We start from the raw sequence: 21,461 nt of genomic DNA on the forward strand, positions 1-21,461 counted from the left end.
ATGTTACCAATGGTGTGCCTCTAGGTTCTGTTCTTGGGCCTATTTTTTAAAATATTTTTATAAATGATATTGCTGCAGGGCTATTGCATAAGATTTGCATCTTTGCACATGATACTAAAATCTGCAATAGAGAAGACACCCAGAATGGTATGAAAAACATAAGAAAGACCTAGCAAAGCTTGAAGAATGGTCTGAAATTTTGCAGCTAAAATTTAATGCTAAGAAATGCAAGGTCAAGTATTTGGGCTGCAAAAACCCAAGGGAATGGGACAGTTTAGGGATGAAGAACTTATGTGCATGACAGAAGAGCGGGACTTGGGTGTGATTGTATGTGAAGATCTTAAGGTGGCAAAACAGGTTGAAAAGGTGACGACGAAAGCAGGAAGGATTCTAGGATGCATAAAGAGAGGTATGGCCAGTAGGAAAATGAGATATTGATGCCCTTATATAAGACTCTGGTGTGACCAAATTTAGAATATTATGTACAATTCTGGAAGCCACACCTTCAAAAAGATATAAAAAGGATGGAATTGGTCCAGATGAAGGCTACTAAAATGGTGTGTGGTCTTTGTCATAAGGCATATGGGGACAGACTTAAAGATCTATATCTATATACTTTGGAGGAAAGGCGAGAGAGGGGAGATATGATAGAGACGTTTAAATACCTATGTGATGTAAATGTGCACAAGTTGAGTCTCTTTCATTTGAATGGAAGCTCTGGAATGAGAGGGCATAGGATGAAGTTAAGAGGTGATAGGCTCAGGAGTAATCTAAGGAAATACTTTTTTACAGAAAGAGTGGTAGATGCATGGAACAGTCTCACGGTAGAGGTGGCAGAGACAGAGATTGTGTCTGATTTCAAGAAAGCCTTGGATAGGCTGACAAACTACTTACCTTAAGAACAGAAACCAGGTGACTGGAAAGGGCCTGGAAGAAAAACCAGATGCAGGAATGCCACGTCCAATGGATAGGAAAAATAAAACCATATCAACAGGCAACATCAAAGGCCAAAAAGACATACTATGAGAACCTCATAAATCAGTCAGAAAACTCCACTAAAAGCCTCTTCAAGATTTTTGACTCCTTGACATCAACGCAAGCCAACAGCGGTGACTCAAATTTAAATCAACTGGATGCAGCGCAGCTGGCATACTAATTTCAAAAGAAAATCGGGACAGTGAGGAAATTCCTCACACACTCCTGAGGAAGGTATGGAGGCTAGGGATGGTACAGCTGTACAATGCTCCCTCTAAGGATTGGCCTGACGTGTGAAATTTTTTTTTGACGTAAGCAACAAGTTATAAAAACTTTATTTTTGTGTGTGTGTGTGTGTGAGCAACAAGTTCTAAAAAATTTTTCCCAGATTTGCAAGTATTTTTGTGAGTGATTTTATAAAATCTGTGAGTGATACACCTAGAATGTATAAGCAATTGTTCACGTGCTCAGCTTAGAGGGAACATAGCTATCAGCTTCTGTGGAGCTCCCAGATGGTGCTGATGATTTAAAAAATGAAGGCCTGGCAAAGAATGAGGTTGGGCACAGGGACCGTGGCTCTCTCAGTATATTAGAAAACACACTTGCTAATGTATAACTAATGTATAACTCATAACAGTTTTGCTATAACCTTTCCTGTTTTATGGAGCCATGGGTTACTTCTATTGTTCTCATAATTCTTGCTGTTCTTATTTTATTATTGTAGTGCTTTGGGGTGAGGCAGGGTATAAGATATTTTGCCCCCCTCTCCCGAATATCCTAAGCCCTGAGAACAATGAGAGGAACTTTAGGGAAATTTAGAAGGGGATATATTATGAGGAAGCAGCATAGAGTAGCATATTGTGTCTGTTGTGTGTGTACTTTCAACAGGGATACATTAAATGTGAGCTGTCGCTGTGGCAAGTCACTGGTTAATATACAGTAGCTGTAACATGTGGCACAAATGTTGTCTAATGTGGTGACAGCAGTCAAATCACAGATGCTCCAACACTCCAATATTGGCCACATAGTTGCAGTCTGTGTCCAAGGAGGTTTATGATGGGGTTAGTACCCCAAATAATTCTGAAAAGTTGACTTCTATGGAGCATATGTGAATATCCTCAGTGTGCTTATTCTGACGTTGTTTTCTCCTGCATCTGCATATTTAGGTGTCATGTAGCCTTCTTCAGGTCCTCTGTGTGAAAAAGGAAAGAGGGAGGGCGAGGGAGGCTGGTCCCTACTCTTCCTCAGAGATCCTTTCTACTATCTGCTAGCCTACACTGAACTCTGTGGAATACCGGGGAGTGATTCTGACCAGAGCATATAATATGGGGCTCTGCCTTCTAGTGCTGTCTTCTAGAGGTTCTTTGGTACATATGTTGGCATACGGATGACTATGCTCATTGGCATAGTAAGGCGGACTGGCCCTCGGCGCAATATCTTGGTATGGGGGCACTTTCCTCCTCTCCTCTTAACCTAGCTAGATAGTCAGTGCTAGGGTTATCTGGCTCATCTCTTATTTGTTTTTTCTTGTTTCTGATTGAAAGTTCATTCACAGTGGTTTTCTCTAGTTCTTCATCCCATCCTCAAGCTGCTTCATGTGACATACTCTGGAAGTCAGTTCTTTCACTTTTATGTAACATTTATAAACCCATTGGCTACAGTTTAGCCAAAATTTGACTCTGTCTTTCAATTTTTATACAGATTACATTTTATTGATCTTTTTCTCTAATACAGATCACCCAAAAATTATGCACCTGTAATTCTACTTAAATTCAATTGATCAGTGGCTATGTCATCGATGATTTGTGTTAAATCCTGACAAGAACTGCTTGTTGGATAGCAGAACTCTCTTCTCATTCTATTCTTATCTAGGCTCTATTTAGTACTCTTATTAAGCCTGTCGAGTCAAGTCACTATTTCGAGTCAGTAAAGAGTCGCAGGATTTCCTTTACGCTCTAGATATTAACCATTGTGATATTTGGTTTTTCATCTTACATCAACTGATTAATCCTTTCATGCATTCATGTGCTATTTTCATTTCTATAATACTACTATAATATTATTTACATAGGGACTTCACAGGTGAATCTGAAAAAGCTTCTAATCGTATAAAACACTATAATTTGCCTCCTTTGCTAAGCACATAAATATGGTCCTGTGATCCCTCTTTTGAAAGCTCATGAAATGGGTGTGCCACCTTATTTGGCTTCGCTCACTATTCCCTACACAATAACTTGAATTCTTTGCTCTTTAAGTAACCCTCAGTTCTTCCTAGACCAGTGATTGTTTAGAATCTGCTAGACACTGTGGATTTTTTTGTGACACTAACCACTTGGAATAGCCTTTTTCACTCAAGATTTACAGCGCTGTCATTTAAGTGCTTTAAAACTACAGTGAAGGCCTGGTTTTCCCCAAACAGGCCTATGGAAATTATTTAAAATTCTTCTTACCATTGTCTTAAGGCTGATATTATCTAACTGGAAGACTTATGACTTATTGAATGTTCATTACTGGTGACAATCGATGTTAAATATCATAAATATGAGATGCTACGGGTTACGAAGATGGGAATCTAGGAGTCACTGTGGGAACATACGTACTGAAAATTTCATTCCAAATACCACAGATGCCATGACAATAACTAGAATGCCCTAGGCTCAGGAATCATTCAAAAAGGAAAGAACAATACAAGTAAGAATAAATATGTACGTTCTGTATAATTTATTTATTTAATTCATTTTATTTTCTGTTATCCCCAGTGAGCTCAGAATGGGTTACATAAAGATATAGGGCTCCTTTTACTAAGGTGCGTTAGCGGTTTTAGCATGCGTGCTACACACTAACACCTCCATAGAGCTTGCGTTAGTATTTTTCATGTAGCGTAGGGTTAGCGCGTGCTAAAAACGCTAGTGCACCGTAGTAAAAGGAGCCCATAGTTAAAATGGATTACAAATTGACATACATTTAATACAGTTTGTTCATCCTAAATTTACACATACAGAGTGAATCTAAGTCAACAATATGACTGCTCATTGGATACTGGATGTGGATCTGGTTGCCATATCTGAAAAAGGCATATAATAGAACTAGAAAAGATTCAGAGAAAGATGAAAAAATGACAAAGGGGCTAGGACACCTCTCCTATGAAGAAATGTGGCTCTTCAACTTAGAAAAGGTGACTGACAGGAGATACAATAGAAGCTTTTAAAAGATGTGTGGGATGGAATGATAAATAAGGTCTGGTTTATTAACTTTTCAACAAGAATGACCAAAATATTGAAAGCTTTAATCACAGAAAATATATAATTAAGATTTGAATTCTTGTCAGGGATTAGTTCAAGTGCCTAACATAGATTATTTCAAAAGACATTTAGACAGGTTCCTGGAAGAAATGTCTGTAATATATTCTGATCCGGATACACTTGTGAGAGCCATTGCTCATCCCTGGAAATGAACTATAAGACAAAGATTTAATTTTTGGGATTTGCACGATACTTGTAACCTGGACAGGCTACTGTCAGAGACAGCATGCTGGACTCAGTGAACCTTATTCTTTCTCAGCACAGCATTCATATTCTTTCTCAGCTCTCCCATTTTATATTCTGCAACTGGAGCAGTGAAGCATTATCTCCTCTATTAATATGTTGTTTTTCTAATTGAGAAATTTGTTTTTCAAGTTGGCAACATTTTTGTCTCTCCAATTTTCTTTTATGAGCATAACAACTCATAAATCCTACCATGAAGGATGACTTTTAACGCATCCCATCTGGTTGTCAGAGAGGTGCTTTCACCAGTATTGTGCTCAAAATCTCCCTAATAGCTTTTTAATTCAAGTTTTAAATTGTTCATTTCCTAGCAACCTTGAATTAAATCTCTGTAAAGCAATATGCGTGTTTGCAGGACCCCAGTCAGCACAAACACTGGAATCATGTTGTGATCTGATGAATTTTACTGACCAAATTGAAGGGATAAGTGGTTGAAATTTAAATGTATATGAGAATATGCAGTGTTAAGGACAGAAATTAAGTTTATTTCCTTTCTAATGTGCAGACCAGTCCCCAAGAATCTATACTTCAAACATTATAGATTTCGATACACTAGTCCCACTTATCTGACCTTTGCTTATTCAATATTTTGGATTATTCTACATACCCCTGTGATGTCACAACTTTGTCACTGAGATGCATGTGGGTTTCTTTTTCCTAGCATCACTTTAGGCCTCCTTTTACTAAATGGCACTAGAGGATTTTTAGCATAGGCTGGTGAGGTAAATGCTCTCTGACGCTCATAGAATTCCTACGAGCACTGGAGTATTCACCTTGCTTAAAGCCTCTAGCATTGTTTTGCAAAACCTAGCATTCGTTAAAAGGCAACAGTGCTAGGTAAGATTCTTGGGCATATTTAAGTTTTAAACTCTTTTTTTACTGATTCCTCTTTTGAAACAACCAAAAGAAACTCTGTGGAATGACGATGTTTCTTCTGGATTTTCTTCTCTGTGGATACTTTGGGGTCAATCCTCTTTGGTTTCCTCTTTTGAAACACACATTCAATATACTTCTATTTCATCTCTCATCCATTTTTTATGCATCATCTAACTTTTTGATTATCCAACAACCTGTCGGTCCCATTTATGTCAGGTATTTGAGACCCCGCTGAACCTGGCAAGCTGGCAGTTAATAGAGCACTTTAGCTGTTAATGGGGAAATTATTTGCATATAACTGTTAACATGGATTTGGGCAGCGACTGAAACTTTTGCACACTTTTGGAAACTATTAGTACAATTTTCAGCAGGTCTAGGCTTCTAGCTAGTGATGGATATGTACATCTAGTTTAAGAAAAATAACCTCACATCTAAGCATTTAAATTTAGGTGCATAAAAAATAAAAAGGGATATGGGAAGGGCAATGTTGGAAAGAAACAGAGGAGAAGTGGATGGGGATATATGGTAATTAAAAGTGGCCTTCAGGTGATAAGTCACTAAAGTCCATCCTATATAATAAAAGGCTAGCCGCGAATGCACACTCCTATTTGCGTGCTTCCATGATCAGTAGGTCTGTGGTCGCAGGAGTGCGCATGTGCGCTTATACGTCACCAGCCGCCGATCGCCTCCACAAGTTGGGACCGCAGCTAGCCGCCGATCTCCATTCCTCCAGCATGGGGGAGGGTCTGGGAGGGGGGGGATTGCGGCCGCTCAACGCCTCCACTGAGGAGCCCAGCAACTTTCCGCTGCCCGGGACCCAAGTCCCTTGCCACCCCTCCTTCCCTTCCCGCGGGCCCGACTGGTGATTTAAGCAGCTGTGTGCAGCAGTCTTCACACGCTGCTTTGGGCCCTTCTACTGCCCTGATTTGCTCTGCCACATCTCTGATGATGTCATCAGGGAAGTGCCAGAGTAAATCAGGGCAGTAGAAGGACCCGAAGCAGCGTTTGAAGACTGCTGCACATGCTGCTTGAATCTCCATGTGTAGTCGGGCCCACGGGAAGGGAAGGGGGGCCGCAAAGAACTCGGGACCGCGTTTATAGTCCGGACCGCGGGGAGGGATAGGGGGGTAGAGGAAACGCTAATGCTGCTGCACAGGGAACTGGTGTGGGGGGAGGGAAATGGAGGGGGAGGGAATGCTGCTTCAGACAGACAGAGGGAGGAAGGGAGACAGAAAGAAAAGAAGAAAGACACAGGGGCAGGGAGATACACAGAAAGACAAGGGGGCCAGGGTCAGAGACAGACAGAAAGAAAGACAGCGGGAGTCACGTCAGGAGGGGTGCGGGATGCGGCAGAGGGAACTTTTCCAATGGGTGCAACTGTTGGGAACCTCTGATCAGGGGCAGAGCAAGGTAAGTGTATCATAGGGATAAGAAGGAGGGGGGGAGAAAAAGGAAGGGATGCCTACTGCTGGACAGGGGGAGAAGGAAAGAGGTGCTGATGGACGGGGGGTGAAGAAAAAGGAACAGAGGCTTAATGTTGGACAGGGGGAGTAGGAAAGAGGTGCTGCTGGACAGGGGGGAGGTAAAACAAAGAGAGAAGGGCTGCTGCTGCATAAGGAGAGCAGTGAAGGGGTAGTGGTGGACACAGGGGAGGTAAAAGGAAGGGACAATGGACAGGGGGAGCAGGCAAGGGGTGGTGATGGACAGCCAAGGAAAAAGAAAGACAGAAAAAAAGAAAGCGGCTAAGAAGAGAGAGAGAGAGAGAAAGAAATAAAGACAGACACACACACATATATTATAGCACCCGTTAATGTAACGGGATATAAGACTAGTATTCTATAAATGCTGCCATTTATAAACAATTAAAATATTGTTTTTTTAAAAATGTAGGTGCCTAGAAAATGGTGCCTTCATTGTGTCCACGGAAATGCCTTAGAATGCCTATGGTTAAAGTAGGTGTGGTTAATGCCGAAAATGACCTTAGGCTCTCTAAGGTGCCTCCATAAACATGATTGTCAAAGATAGGTGCCAGAAATGTAGGCCTTTAAAACCTTGGCCTACATTTCTGGCGCCTACCTTTGATGACAACTGCAATTCTATAAATGTTACCGTTGGATGATTGACCTGCAATTGGTGGACGTTTATTAGGTGGCCGCCGATAATAACACTGTTTACAGAATCCAGCCTTAATTGCAAGGCAAAACTCAGGACAGTGGCTATGATGGAGGGGTAGTAGTGATTTCAGACACTGATTTCAGGCAGATGTAATTCTGCAATATACCCAGGGCCTGATATTTAAAGGATTCATGCTGCTGTCTTTTGGGACCTATTATTACTTACTTCTAGTGAATTTGTTTGAGTTTTTATCTTACTTTTTGTGTCTTGCAGACTTTCTCAGTGCAGCTACTGTCTCCGTGTTAAAACCACCATGAACGTGGCAGATTCCTTCCTGTGATTTCCACCTGACTCACTGGAAGTGACACTCTATGTCAGGGCTGTCCAAGTCCGGTCTTCAAGATCTACTGGCAGGCCAGGTTTTCAGGTTATCCACAATAAATATGCATGAGAGAGATTTGCCTGCACTGCCTTCTTGGTCTAAGTCAAAACATATAAGTTCCATCTAGGCAACCTGTCAAACTTTTCGATTATGGCTACCGGACCACTAAGTGTAGGTTCGCCTACCTTCCACCTCCCACCTGCCACCTGCCACCCACCTTACCCACTCCTTCAAAAATGCTCCTTTTCACTCTGGGCGCACAGCAGGGAAAAGGCCTAAGCTGATTTTAGATATGTCTAAAACCCTGTTCCACGGTACTTGGACAACTTGTCTTTTTGATCATCCAAGTGCCGATTTAGGCAGGTTTTTAGACTTTTTTATTATTAATATTATGTACCTCATAACTTTCAAACTCCTAAATTGAGATGAATTATCAGATGAAAAATTAAAATTTAGTTGAAAATAGGGCACAATTATTTTTTAAATATTGGGCCCTCAGCTTTTGCAGATAAATGAAAACCTGCATGTTTTTTGAACACTTTTCTATTACAACTGAATTCTTAAAGGAGTAATTATAACAGAACACCTTTTATAATTAGACAGTAGGAATTCCTACCTGGCAAATGTGACACAGCCCAATTCCTGTGTAATAGAATGTCTACTATAACAGTAGAAAATATACTTTTTTTTTATTATAATATTAAATGGAGTACACTATAAGTTTTTAACAAACCACTGGATTTAACTTTAAAATATTTATCTCAATTGTTTCCACTCAACCTGAACTTAAAATTGTTTGCCACATCTTATTTTTTCCAATGATTATTTTTGTCTCCTTTGAGCAAATTATCTTTGCTTTCTATCTGACTGATAATAGACAGGTATTGTAATTAGAAAATTCAGTGCTGACAAGTTCTAGTTGATATTTTGAGACACTGCATGGTATTAAGTGGCATCATAGTAAACTGACTTTAAAAAAAAAAACCTATTATTCTTTCAAGGAGTATGAGTTATACCATACAACAGCAAAGCTGTCACGAAATGCCACAACAAATTCTCAGCAAACCCTAGATCATGTTATATGAATTTTTCATGTGAAAATGGGATCATTACCATTTTCTAAAATAAGCTTAACAACTTCTGTAAAAAAAATGTACTGGGCAATATTCAAAATCATGTCCCCAGTAAAACTGCTGACTGCTCAATACAAAAACAAATGGCACACTTTTATGACACGTGCAATTTGATTGTCATTCATTGGCAATATTTCTTGGGGAAGCAACAGTGTTGGATTTTCAGAACTACAGTACAGTATATGTATTGTTTGACTAGAAAAGTATATGCTGGAAAATCAGACATACATCTCTGTGTGGGTGCGTTTAGAGGGCAATAGTCTAAGCTAAATGACCTGGCAAACTCTGCAATAGCAGAAGGAAGTTGGTCTGCTCTGAACTGTTTAGTGGTATTGCGGTATACAAAAATAAAGTTATTATTATTATTAATAATCTAATCTAATCTTCATTTTATATACCGAATTTACTACCTAAGGAGCTCGACTCGGTTTACAGTTCGTTAAAAAAATGAAACATAACAGGTAAAAACTGTGGTCCTCTTATGCTCAAATATAAGTGAAGTGCCTATTTGTAATGCAGGAAATATGAGGGGCCGCTGAAAAGTTCTCAGTCCAACCAAGAAGTGAAAGATGTGGAGCCATGAAACTTGCACGTTATTCCACACTTTTCTCAATACTTTTCATTTCATATCACTGAAACAAAAAAGTGTCGAGAAAAGTGTGGAATAACTTGCAAGCTTCATGGCTCCACATCATTTTCTTCTAGGTTGGGCTGAGAACTTTTCAGGGGCCCCTCAGATGCCCCATGCTAATGTATATTGGATTCTGCATCCCCAATATTTCCGAGGCAAAAGGCAATAAGGGGGAAATTCTAGAAATGGTGCCTAAACTTAGGTGCCAGTAGGTGCCCTACCGGTGCCTAAGTTAACAAATGCCATTTAAAATGGCAAAAAAATGCAATGTTAAAAGTGCTTACTGGTGCCTAAATATTACATGCTAGAATTGTACCTATGTAGGTTCTTTAGGCTGCCTAATGCCACTATAGGCACTGCTAACATTGGAAGTGGCATTAGGTGGCCTAAATGCCTATGTAGCCGGGATTCATGACAAAGATAGGTGCTGAAAATGTAGGCTCAGAAAATCCTGGCCTACATTTCCAACACATATCTTTCATGGAGGCAAAATTCTATAGGGCACCATTGTGTAATTGACACGCGAGTGATGGCCGCTTTTATGCAGCTGCTGATATCGGCACCCTATAGAGAATCTGGGCCTAAGTTCATTGCAGAGATGCCAAGCAAAACCATGGTTTTACTGTTTTGCTGTTATTATATCACAAATCTCCTGCCTCTCTTGTATTTTCAGAGGGAGGTTGTTGACATTACATCATCATCAACCAGCTCTGTCATCTGGAAAATACTCTGCCATCAGTGTAAGCTCACACACAAAACTGAACAAGCAAATGAACTACCAAATCTGCTTCAAAGTTATCATTTTTTGGCAGAGCAGGCCTGATTGCTTACACTCACCCATTTATCAACATTTTCATTCAGAAATCTAGATTCCATTTAAACCATCTCAGTTTGATGTTCAGAAATGTGAGCACTGTTATCTCCACAATTAATGGGATACCCAACTTTAAGACCACATACTGATTAAAGCTGACATTACATCTTCCTCTGGGATCCACAAGGTGAAACAAGGTTCTTGTTGAGAGAAGGGAACTATGAACTGCTCTCTTGCTCTAAGTTGGATTACAATTATGTGTTTGGAACAGCGTGGTGTGAGTACCGTTTGGATCCCAGAGGACGATGTGATGTCAGCTTTTTTGAGCTAAGTACAAGAAGAGCATTTGTGACCCAGCAACGGCAAATCTTATGTTCTTATGAGCATTTGTTTTGACTACTACGTCCAGTTTGCAGTGTTTGTCACTGGAAGCGTATGAACTTAGTTTGTGCTCTGCCTTTGGGTAGGTTAGAAGCGCAGGTTTTTCTCAATTGGTTGTTATCCATTGAGGTTTGTTTTTTTTTACTGTGCTTCCCCCTGTTGGTAAGAGGAGCCTGTGATTTACAAACTTTGAGTCGATTATGGCTTCTTGAGTCAGCAGTGACTTTGAAGTCCTGCTATAATGTCTGAGGCTCATTTTATTAACAAGGTGTTAGTTCAGTTTCCTTTGGAAGCACTGCTAAACTTTAATTTGTCAAGTAGTAGCTGAGAAGGTAAGGAATAAGAGGTTAGATTTCATAAACTACAAAAGATTGCAGAAAGAGGAAGAAAGGCAAAAATATCTGGAAAAGTTAAGAGAGGCTGGTCGTGTAGTAAGGAAAGCAAAGATGCAAATGGAAGAAAAAATAGCTGACACAGTAAAATGGGGAGGCAAGACATTTTTTAGATATATTAGAGATAGGAAGAAGTGCAAAAGTGGCATTGTGAAATTCAAAGGTGAAGGGAAGGAATATGTAGAAGCTGATTAAAAAAAAGGCCAAATTGTTTAACAAATACTTCTGTGTTCACAGTTGAAGTGCTGGGAGACAAACGTGAATAGGGATGGAGGAGTAATAGACGCTGATCGATTTTCAGAGGGTTGTGTTCACGAGGAGCTAGCTAAAATAAAAGTAGACAAAGCGATGGGGCTGAATGTTGTACATCCGAGGGGGCTGAAGGAACTTAGGGAAGTTCTTGTAGTATTGGAGCTTTGAATTCTTTTCTGCAGATACCTTTGGGATACCAGATTAGATGAGAGGTATTCAATAATTTATCTACCTGAGTATGAAAGAAAGTAGCAACTGTGTTGTAACATAGTCTGTGCATGTTGTAACATGTTTCAAGGTTACTCATGCACAGTTGTGGCTCAGTGTGAGTGTAACATTCCAAGAGACAGGATGTCAGGAGAATCCTTGTACAAATAAAATAATAAACTGCTAGATTTGGAGTATCATTCAGTGATAAAATTTTTCACAAAAGAGAAAAAGCCAAAGGAGATCCATGAATGCACAATTGCAGTTTATGGTATGCCCCATCATCCTACAAAGTAAAATTTTTGGAGCAAGCAGTTTAAATGGGGCAAAGAGTCCTTTGAAGATGACCTTCACACTGGATGACCTGTGGAAGAAACTTCCACAAAAATGTACAAGAAAGACAATTTAATTTTATCAGACAGACAAATTAAGGTTTCCCGAATAGATGAAGAAATGGGCATCTTGGCAGGTACAGTTTAGAAAATAATTCATGAAAAGTTGGGCATGTCCAAGGTTAGTACAAAATAGGTTCCAAGAATGTTGATGCCCTGTCAGAAGGCCATGAGGCTCCATTGCTGTCAATAGAACTTGGAGATGGCTCTGTGAAGACCAAGTGAAATTTTTTCTTTTGGTGACTGGAGATGAGACTTGGGTCAATTTCAGAGATCCTGAGTTCAAAGTGGAGTCAATGCGTTAGAAACACAAGTAATCCCCCACCCCAAAAAAGTTCAAGATAGAAAAATCTGCAGGCAAAATCATGGCAACTGTCTTCTGGGATGAAGGACTTTTTCTTCTGGTTCATGCCACACAAGATGACCATAACTGTGGAGAGTTACACCAACACAATGATTGCTTTGCAGAAGTCAATCAAGGAGAAAAGATGAGGAAAACTCACAGCAGGCGTGCTGCGTCTTCATGACCATGTGCCAGTATACATGTCACAACAATCACAGGCTACCATCCGAGAATGTGGGTTTCAGCAACCGAACCATCCACCCTACAATCCTGACCTGGCTCCCTCGGATTATTTCTTCTTACAAGTTTTGAAGAAATCTCTCTGTGGATAGCAGTTTTCAAGTGATAAAGACATCCTGGTGTGAAGGTCAAACCAAAGAATTCTTTTTGAAGGGGTTAAAGTCATTGCAGGAAAAGTAGATGAAGTATATGGAGCTATCAGGGGACTATGTTGAAAAAATAAAACAAAAATCTTTTGAAAATTAATTTATTTCCTACTGAGGTGGATAAATGATTGAACACTGCTCATATTATAGCTGCACCTACCCTAAGAAAATAAAGGTTAGAAACATAGGAACATGAAGGCAGATAAAGACCAAATGGCCAATCCAATCTAACCATCCACAGTAACCATTCTCTCTTTAAGATATCCCACGTGCCTATCCCACACCCTCTTGAATTCAGACATAGTCTTGGTCTCCACCACCTCTTCTGGGAGACTGTTCCACACATCTACCATCCTTTATGTAAAAAAGTATTTCCTTAGATTACTCCTGAGCCTATCACCTCTTAACTTCATCCTATACTGTCTCATTCCAGAGCTTCCTTTCATATGAAACTCAACTAATGAACATTTATGCCACGTAGGTATTTAAATGTTTCTTCATCTCTCTCCCCTTTCCTCCAAAGTATCCTTTTTTTTTTTTTATATAAATCTTTATTCATTTTTAATTCTTACATCAAGTGAATTATAAATAATAAAACAATTTTCACAAATCACTTGTAATTACAATCATATATTCTTATAAAATAAAAATAAATACCTCCCTCTTTATCAATATTCCCATGACCATATGATACATATTCCCATCCCAACCCCAAACCCAAAGTATACATATTGAGATCTTTAAGTCTGTCCCCAAATGCCTTATGATAAATACCATGCACCATTTTAGTAGCCTTCCTTTGGACCGACTCCATCCTTTTTATATCTTTGTGAAGATGTGGTCTCCAGAATTGTACACAATATTCTAAATGGAGGTCTCACCAGAGTCTTAGACAGGGACATCAATACCTCCTTTATCCTACTAGCTATACCTCTTCCTATGCATCCTAGCATCCTTTTAGCTTTCACCATCACCTTTTCAACCTATTTGGCCACTTTAAAAAGGTCTTCTGTCATGCACATAAGTTCTTCATTCTCTTCTGTTATGCACACAAGTTCTTCATTCCCTAAACTGTACTATTCCTTCATGTTTTTGCAGCCCAAATGCATGACCTTGCATTTCTTAGCATTCAATTTTAGCTGTCAAATTTCAGACCATTCTTCAAGCTTTGCTAGGTCTTTCTTCATGTTATTTATACAATCTAATAATAATAATAATAATAATTTTATTTTTTGTATACCGCCATACCCAGGGAGTTCTAGGCGGTTCACAACAAATAGATGGGTTACATACAGTGCAGTTGAAAAAGAAGTACATAACAAGTCAATCGAAGGGTCAAACTAGTTTACATTGACAATTTAAGTAAGGAAGGACTAATACAGAGCATATATGGTATTTACCGTAAAAGAGTTCAATAGAATTTGTGAGAAGGGGGAGCCAAGCATATTGTAAGAGAGAAGGGGACAGGGATCATTGGGAGGGGGAGGAGGGGGAAAAAGTAAAGAAAGGTGGGCCGTGTTGAGGGGGGGAAGAGGAGGATTTGGTCTGATGCAGAGGAGGGAATTCGATCTGTTTTCTAATGAGGAGAGGGGGAGCGTTAAGGCGGAAGAGGGGAGCATTAAGGATTTGGTCCATTGAAAAGTAGAGTTTTGAGCTTTTTTCTAAAGTGGAGGTATGAAGAGGCGTCAAGTATAATTTGGGCGAGCCATGAGTTTAGTTTGGCCGCTTGAAAAGAGAAGGTTCGTTCAAGGAATCTTTTAAGATGACATGCTTTCAGTGAGGGGAAAGCGAACATAGTTATTCTGCGGGAGCTCTTATTATTATAGTTCAGGTTGAAGTGGGGGTAAAGATAGTCAGGTGACATACCCCATACGGTAGGGTGTCTACTCTATTTCAGATTTTGGTATCATCCACAAAGAAGCAATAGTAATCCCTATTCCAAACTCCTCCAAAAAGGTTTTTCCTTTGGCACATAGTGCACATGCTATCTTGTGATTGTTCAAATAATAATAACTTTATTCTTGTATACCGCATTACCATGGAAGTTCTATGCGGTTAACAGATGAAGAGACTGTACATTTACAGCGAAGTTATATTTTTGGCGACGCTGCATTTACAGTGAAGTTAATTTTTACAGCTAGGTTATATTTGCTGTAAGTTACATACAGCGATATTACATAAAGCAGTGTTACATACGGCGGTGATACATACTGCAGTGTTCGATAAGGCAAAGCAGAGGCATTTAGTATGGGGAGTAATGAAGAAGGGATAATTAGTTAGATCGAGTGATCCATTTTGTTAAGTCATTTCGTGGCTAACAGGATTGGAGGAGTCGGAGAGTCTGGAGGTAAATCAGAATTGGAGGAGGAGGCTAGTAAGAGGGGGGGAGAAGTTAGAGGAATTTGGTCAAAAAGGTAGGTTTTGATTGACTTTGTTACTCAGTATCTGTTCAGGCACTCCATTATAATTCAATATTGTAAAATTATCATACTGTAACAAGTTAGACCAGGAGTTTCATGGGTACACTATTTCTAACTTCACACTCTTCCTCCATATTCCTTGCAACAATAACTAAAACATTATATTGCATTGCATTTATTGATTTCTATTCTACCTTAATCTTGAAGTTCTTCTATCAACAAAAGAGTTCTTCCTTTTAATTAGCAATTATATGAATCATAGGGACAATACAGAAGTTATGGCATCCTTTTCATTAAAACAAAAACTGTGGATACAGATGTTCTGGAGATAATTTATTAAGCACTGACATATATAACCATGAAAATTCAATTAAAAAAGTACAATGATAAAAAAATACTGTGATAAAAATCCAACCGGATCCTACACGGTCTGTGTTTCGGCGAACACACCTTCCTCAGGTGTCCAATGGTTTGCAACCTTAGCATTTTTTTTGCTACTTCAGCTTGTCTGAGGTGTTCTTTGCTCACATGTTTAAAGACAATAGACTGTTTTCAGTCCAATTCTTTATATGTGAGGTTGCAAACCATTGGACACCTGAGGAAGGGTCCGGTTGGATTTTTATCACAGTATTTTTATCATTATACTTTTTTAATTTAATTTTCATGGTTTTATATGTCAGTGTTTAATAAATTATCTCCAGAACATCTGTATCCACAGTTTTTGTTTTCATCGGTGGATTGTTTTCACTGTGGATCATTGGGTCTCTCCATTTTTCTTTGTTGTGCTGCCCTTTTCATTTAAGCCAACACTCCTGCTTAGTGACAGTGTTCTTGTTAAGGTAAACTGAAATATTGTCCCCAATACTACTCTAAAAACAGCGCTTACCAGTCATATTCCAGTGTCAACTGCCAATCCCGTTTTAGCCTAGCAGGTTCAAATGTAGAGCATCAGACCCATAAAGTTTCGACCTATCCCTTGTTTTCTTTCTCTTTATGGGCAGTTTTATTTTTAAAACTTTTAATGTAATATTCCACAATGCCTCATAAACAGTCACACTGTCTCCTGAAGCCAAAATACAGCAGATTTCAAATGTTTAACTATATAACATTACTAACGAATCTCTTAAAACATTTGAAATCTTTTCTTCATTCTCAGTTCACAGTCACACATCTTCTTTCTCAGCATTATTCACCCAACTGCCAGACACACCTGCTGTAAGAATGTTCATACCGGTTGCCAAGGCAACCAGCAAGCATGCACATGCTTGTACTCAAATGTTCCATTGTGTTTGCCCTGCTGAGCTTTCTGCTTTCTTCTCCTTTCTTTTTCATGAGGGGAAGTTTATATGGGACCTGACAGCATTACAAGCCTAGGAATTCATTCATTGGGAAATTCATGGAAAAGGAAGAGATGGCAGATGGTAAATACGCAGAAAGTCTTTTCTGCCTAGAGTTACTAGTGGAGTCTGTCTGCATCAATCGTGACCTGCTGCAACCACTTCTACCTGGACACACGAAGGGTAAAAGAACACCATTAGCACTGCAGCTCTGCGTAGCCTTCCGTCTTTTGGACTTCCCCACACTGTTTGTCTATCCTCCTAAGCCACAAAATGCTGTTGAAGGCCCCCAAGCACCATTGTTGAATGTGATCTTTGGCAGGGGCAAGTCATGCATTTTCCGCATGGGTATGCAGATATTACATGCACACCTAAGCCATGTGCCACTGTACACCATGCTGTTGCTGCTCGGGGGCCAGCTGCCGCACCTGCTTGCTAGTGCTTCCTTGAGTCTAGCCAGCATTTCTGAGCACCGGGGGACCCATGCTTTATGCGACCTCATGGGATGTGAGGTGGGGCAGCTTGCGCTCGCCTACAGGCTGCTGAACTTGGGATCCAATCTGCTGCCACACTTGCCTCCGTGCAGCAGCCTAGAGCTACTAAGTGGGGAAAAACAAGTGACCATTGGTGTGACAGCAGCGGATAAAGGCAGTGTGCTCCCCACTGGGAATGGGTTCATCTTAAAGCCTCTGCCTCTTGAAAGACCTGAGGAGCCACAGCTTCTGGTAGTCACAGAGACTGATGCTGCTCCATCACCCTGCAAAAAAGCTTCTATGTCCACCCAGACACAATTGCTCCTGGGAAAGTCCAGCAAGAGTTTGTCTGAGACTGATCTCGAGATTGGAGCTAATGTGTTTTGTCCGCCTCCTCTCTTCTACTGCTCAGGCACCCTGGAACCTAAAAAAGAGCTGCCTTTGCAATACAGACATATAACCAAAGAAGATCCAGTGCTAATTGAAGGAACTGTTTTGAAAGAAGAGTTTCTAATACACCCCATGAAGTCAACTCCTGCAAGAACTGAAGAGGACCATAGATTGAGATCTCAGCAGCCTCATCCAGCACCCCCTGATCTGAGACACAATATAAAACAGTTTCCATTGCTCAATGCCTTGTTGGTGGAGCTCTCTCTGTTAAGCAATCAGCCAGTTGCAGATAGTACTGGTGTGCACCCCCAGCTGGCATGGTTATACAGAAGTGTGAGCAACAAGGAGGGTTCCAGAGAATCCCAAATTCAGTCTAAATTACAGACAGAAAGTGACAAATTAGAGTTCCCTGAGAAAGATAAAAAGTCTTCTAGTCCCAAGCACAAAATTGCTGATGTTTTGAAACTAGACACATCACTTTCAAAGAATCCTCAAAAAGAAGCTAAGAAAATTACAGAACCCAAGAAGAGCAGTGAGACTAAAGGCCATGGACATTCAACAAAAAAATTACTTTATGGACTGACAAATACACTAAAATTGCGCTTACAGCAGAAAAACCCAGATATGCTAATTGTACATGAACGCAGAGAGCAATATAGGAAGAAACAACAAGAAATGCTGAAATTGAAGAAGAGAAGGAATAGAGGTAACTTGCCAACAGAGAAACTCTCTAAGCATTCTTCAACACACATACAGTCATATAGATCTGGCAATGGAAGAATTTCCTATCCAAATAGATCATTTGATGAGAAAATTGAGCCTTTAATGAAAAGCAGTATGAATAAAAATGGAATAAAACTTCTCCCTCAAAATCATATTACAGAACATGGCCTGAATGATCATGTTAAAAAAGCTATGAGTAATAATTGCCTGGAAGATAATGCCAACTTGTGCTCATTGGAAAAATCCCAAGTTGATCCAGAACATTTCAGAGAAAATAAAAGGAATGGTAAAATGTTGCTACCACAACCTGTAGCCCAGGACTTTGGTATTGGTGATACCATTGTCAGTAAGAACATAAATACCATTCATGATCATGGTAACACCGGTGGGGAGTTTGCTTCTTTCAGATCAGTTGGATTTAAAGAGAATCCAAATAACAGTTTGTCAAGCAGCCCTGAGGTAATATATTCTGATGATTTTATTGCAAGCCAAGAGAGTTGAAGTGACTCACTTCATACCACCATTCCCCTTCATATATAAAGAACCTCTTGACAACTTCCCAAAGATAGTAGTTGTTAACCCAAAAGAAAAACATTTAGTAGTGATTCAGAAGCCAGCATGTGTATGAATTCAGGAAGAAAAAAAAAAATTAAAAAACGAGCATATAACAAAACATTTTTAAAAATATACCATCATCCCTCCCTCTTCAAGTTTCAAGTTTATTTTTATTTTGATATAGCACCTATCTAGCAGTCTAGGCAGTGTACATACAGTACATATAAATTCAAAAGCAAGTCAAAAAAGAATAAAAGCACATTAAATAAAGGGCCAAAAAAGATACTGACATTGTACAAAGACGTGTTACAAGAGGTGGGGAGGAGACGCTGGCTACAATAGTTTCCTATCAAAGAAAAGGGAGAGAAACAGTAGGAGTTGGGGCATATGTCTGGCATAAAGTTTGATTGATGGAATCATGTGATGAAAACATCATTATACAAAAATGTCTTAAGATTGGATTTAAAGTTTAACAAGTGTCTTTTCTAAGGTAGTGAGGGAGGGCATTCCAAAGCTGTAACTGAAAAGATAGTTTTCTAAGTTGTGTCATAAAATATTTGATGAATATTACTGCAAAATAAAAGGGAGGGCATTCCAAAGGGTGGGAGTTGTAGCTGAGAAGATTATTTTCCGAGTTGTGTCATAGAATATTTGACAAATATTACTACAAAATTAAATAATTGGGTAACTTTCCCATATTTTCTCTATAAGAAATTCAAATCTGAACATCAGATGTTGTTTCCTCTGTCTTCAGCATAGTACACATTAAATGCTCTGTCATACCTTCTACAAAAGGAGATGTCTCAGTTGATATTATTAAACAAGATGTTTCAGGTTTTTCACATTCAGTTTCATCTCCTTCATCAGCAGCTGCTCATTCACATTGTTATCCAAATCTTCATATGCTACGAGCTCCTCATTCATTAGCTCACAAGTAACTTATTTTTTAACTGGTTCCTGTGTACCACTATAGTTTTCCCATCCCTGTCCTGAATTTTATAAATGTTATTATAAGTTCCCACTTTTTCAGTTACTTTATCAGGTATTTCTTCCCAAATGTTTTGACTTTTTTTGACATCCAGGAAAACCTTGTTTTCTTGTCAATATCCAATCACCAGGCTCAAGAATCTGCCTACATCACATGAATGCTGATCATATGCTATCTTCAGGCCACTCTCTTCACATCTCTTCTTAGCCCAGGCTCTGACTTCTCTTAATTTGATGTTTTGTTAACCATTCATTTACCATATCATTATCATTGTATTTGTTGCCATTATACCATTCTTTGTAAGGAAGTAGAGTTTCCCACTTTCAAAAACAGGAATGCAGGTGTGTACCCAGAGGAACCATGCACAGTACTATTATACCGTATATCTGGTTTATTTCTGGTAAATAGTGTGATCAATTCCTTTTCTTATCCCTTCCATTGTTCTTAGTAGATGGTGCATTCTCCTGTGAAATCATTTGCAGTGACTGTTCCCTTGAAGATGAGATAGTATTGTTCTAGATTTCTCTATTCTCTACAATTGACAGAATTATTTTATTATAACTGACTCAAATGTTCTTCTTTGATCCATATGAAAACAATTTGGGCATCCATGTACTAAAATGTTCATAGGGAATGATGAATTATAGTTTGAAAGTGCAAATTGAGGCGTTTCCTATTTCTCCTGATGTCAGGGATGCAATTAGATGCAGATCTTATGATGCAGGCACACATTATGCATGTTATTAAAGGAGATTTTTTTCAATTAGGATTCAAGTTTATTTAAAAATTTATTAGACCGCCTAATCAGACTTCTAGGCGGTGTACATTAATCAATAAAAATAGTCTAGTTAATAAAATAAACATAATTACGGGAACAATTGACCAAACGATGCTGTCCATTACTGATTTCCGGACTGTAGTACAAAATATGGTTGTGACAAAATTGGATTTTTGCAATTCATTGTTGATGGGCGTTGTGAAAGTTAAGATCAGAGCACTACAAATCATTCAGAACGCTGCAGTAAGAATGATCGCTGGAGCGGACTGGAATGAGCATATCAGTCCAGTGTTGAAACAGTTGCATTGGTTGCCGATTGAGATGAGAACTGAGTATAAGGTTTTGACAATTGTGCACCAGGTGATCTATGGGGTGGCTCCCTGGTATTTAATTCAAGTGTTGAAACAGTATGCTCCTCCTAGAGTTTTGAGATCTCAATCTGAAATGCAACTATCAATTGAGGCACTTGGAGAGACACACTATAGGATGACACAGAGGTCAACAATTTCAGTGGCAGGCCAAGCTTGTAGAATGCCCTGCCAGGGTACCTGACTCTCTTAAGGGATAAGATGTATTTAAAAAAAACAACTTAAAATCTTATTATTTGTTAAGGCCTTTTATTAGTTTATTGGGAAGGCTATTTTAGAGCTCTGTTAGCATGTTTTTTAATGAAAATGTGTGATGAGATTGTTTTGCTATGTTTGTATGTATTTCAATTGTGCATGCATCCTCTTAGTTTGTAAGAGGGTAGAAATTTTTAAAATAAAATAAATAAATAAAATCTATTGCTGAACTAATATCTTCGCTGTTTGATTTCTTGTGGCTATAGGTATAGTAAACCGAGTAAACATGTCTTCATTACTAACATATTTTCATATTCTTTTGAATATTTTTTTTCTAGAATATAGTCTAGAGTTACAACTTCTTACATAGCAGTCGCTGTGAAAAGCTGCATTGGAGTTTTGTTTTGTGT

The 21,461-nt window shown here is 39.1% G+C and overlaps 1 protein-coding gene and 1 long non-coding RNA gene across 2 annotated transcripts in view; both read left to right on the forward strand.

The window, feature by feature from the left end:
* Nucleotides 1-8,075, forward strand: part of LOC117360531 — a 66,675-nt gene extending 58,600 nt beyond the window's left edge. Inside the window, exon 3 of the long non-coding RNA XR_004539440.1 lies at nt 7,785-8,075. This is a non-coding gene — a long non-coding RNA (uncharacterized LOC117360531). The remainder of the gene's footprint in view (nt 1-7,784) is intronic.
* Nucleotides 8,076-16,640: 8,565 nt separating this feature from the next.
* On the forward strand, nt 16,641-19,289 carry MAP10 (microtubule associated protein 10). The gene has a single exon (XM_033944117.1). It carries the CDS (start codon nt 16,641-16,643, stop codon nt 18,666-18,668), a length of 2,028 nt encoding a protein of 675 aa, XP_033800008.1. The 3' UTR covers nt 18,669-19,289.
* Nucleotides 19,290-21,461: the final 2,172 nt, after the last annotated feature.

Source organism: Geotrypetes seraphini, chromosome 5 (assembly GCF_902459505.1).
Source record: "Geotrypetes seraphini chromosome 5, aGeoSer1.1, whole genome shotgun sequence".
Taxonomy (NCBI): Eukaryota; Metazoa; Chordata; class Amphibia; order Gymnophiona; family Dermophiidae; genus Geotrypetes; species Geotrypetes seraphini.

What these genes read in the sequence shown, in the direction of transcription:
- MAP10 (XM_033944117.1), top strand. Translation starts at nt 16,641, where the DNA reads ATGGAAAAGGAAGAGATGGCAGATGGTAAATACGCAGAAAGTCTTTTC.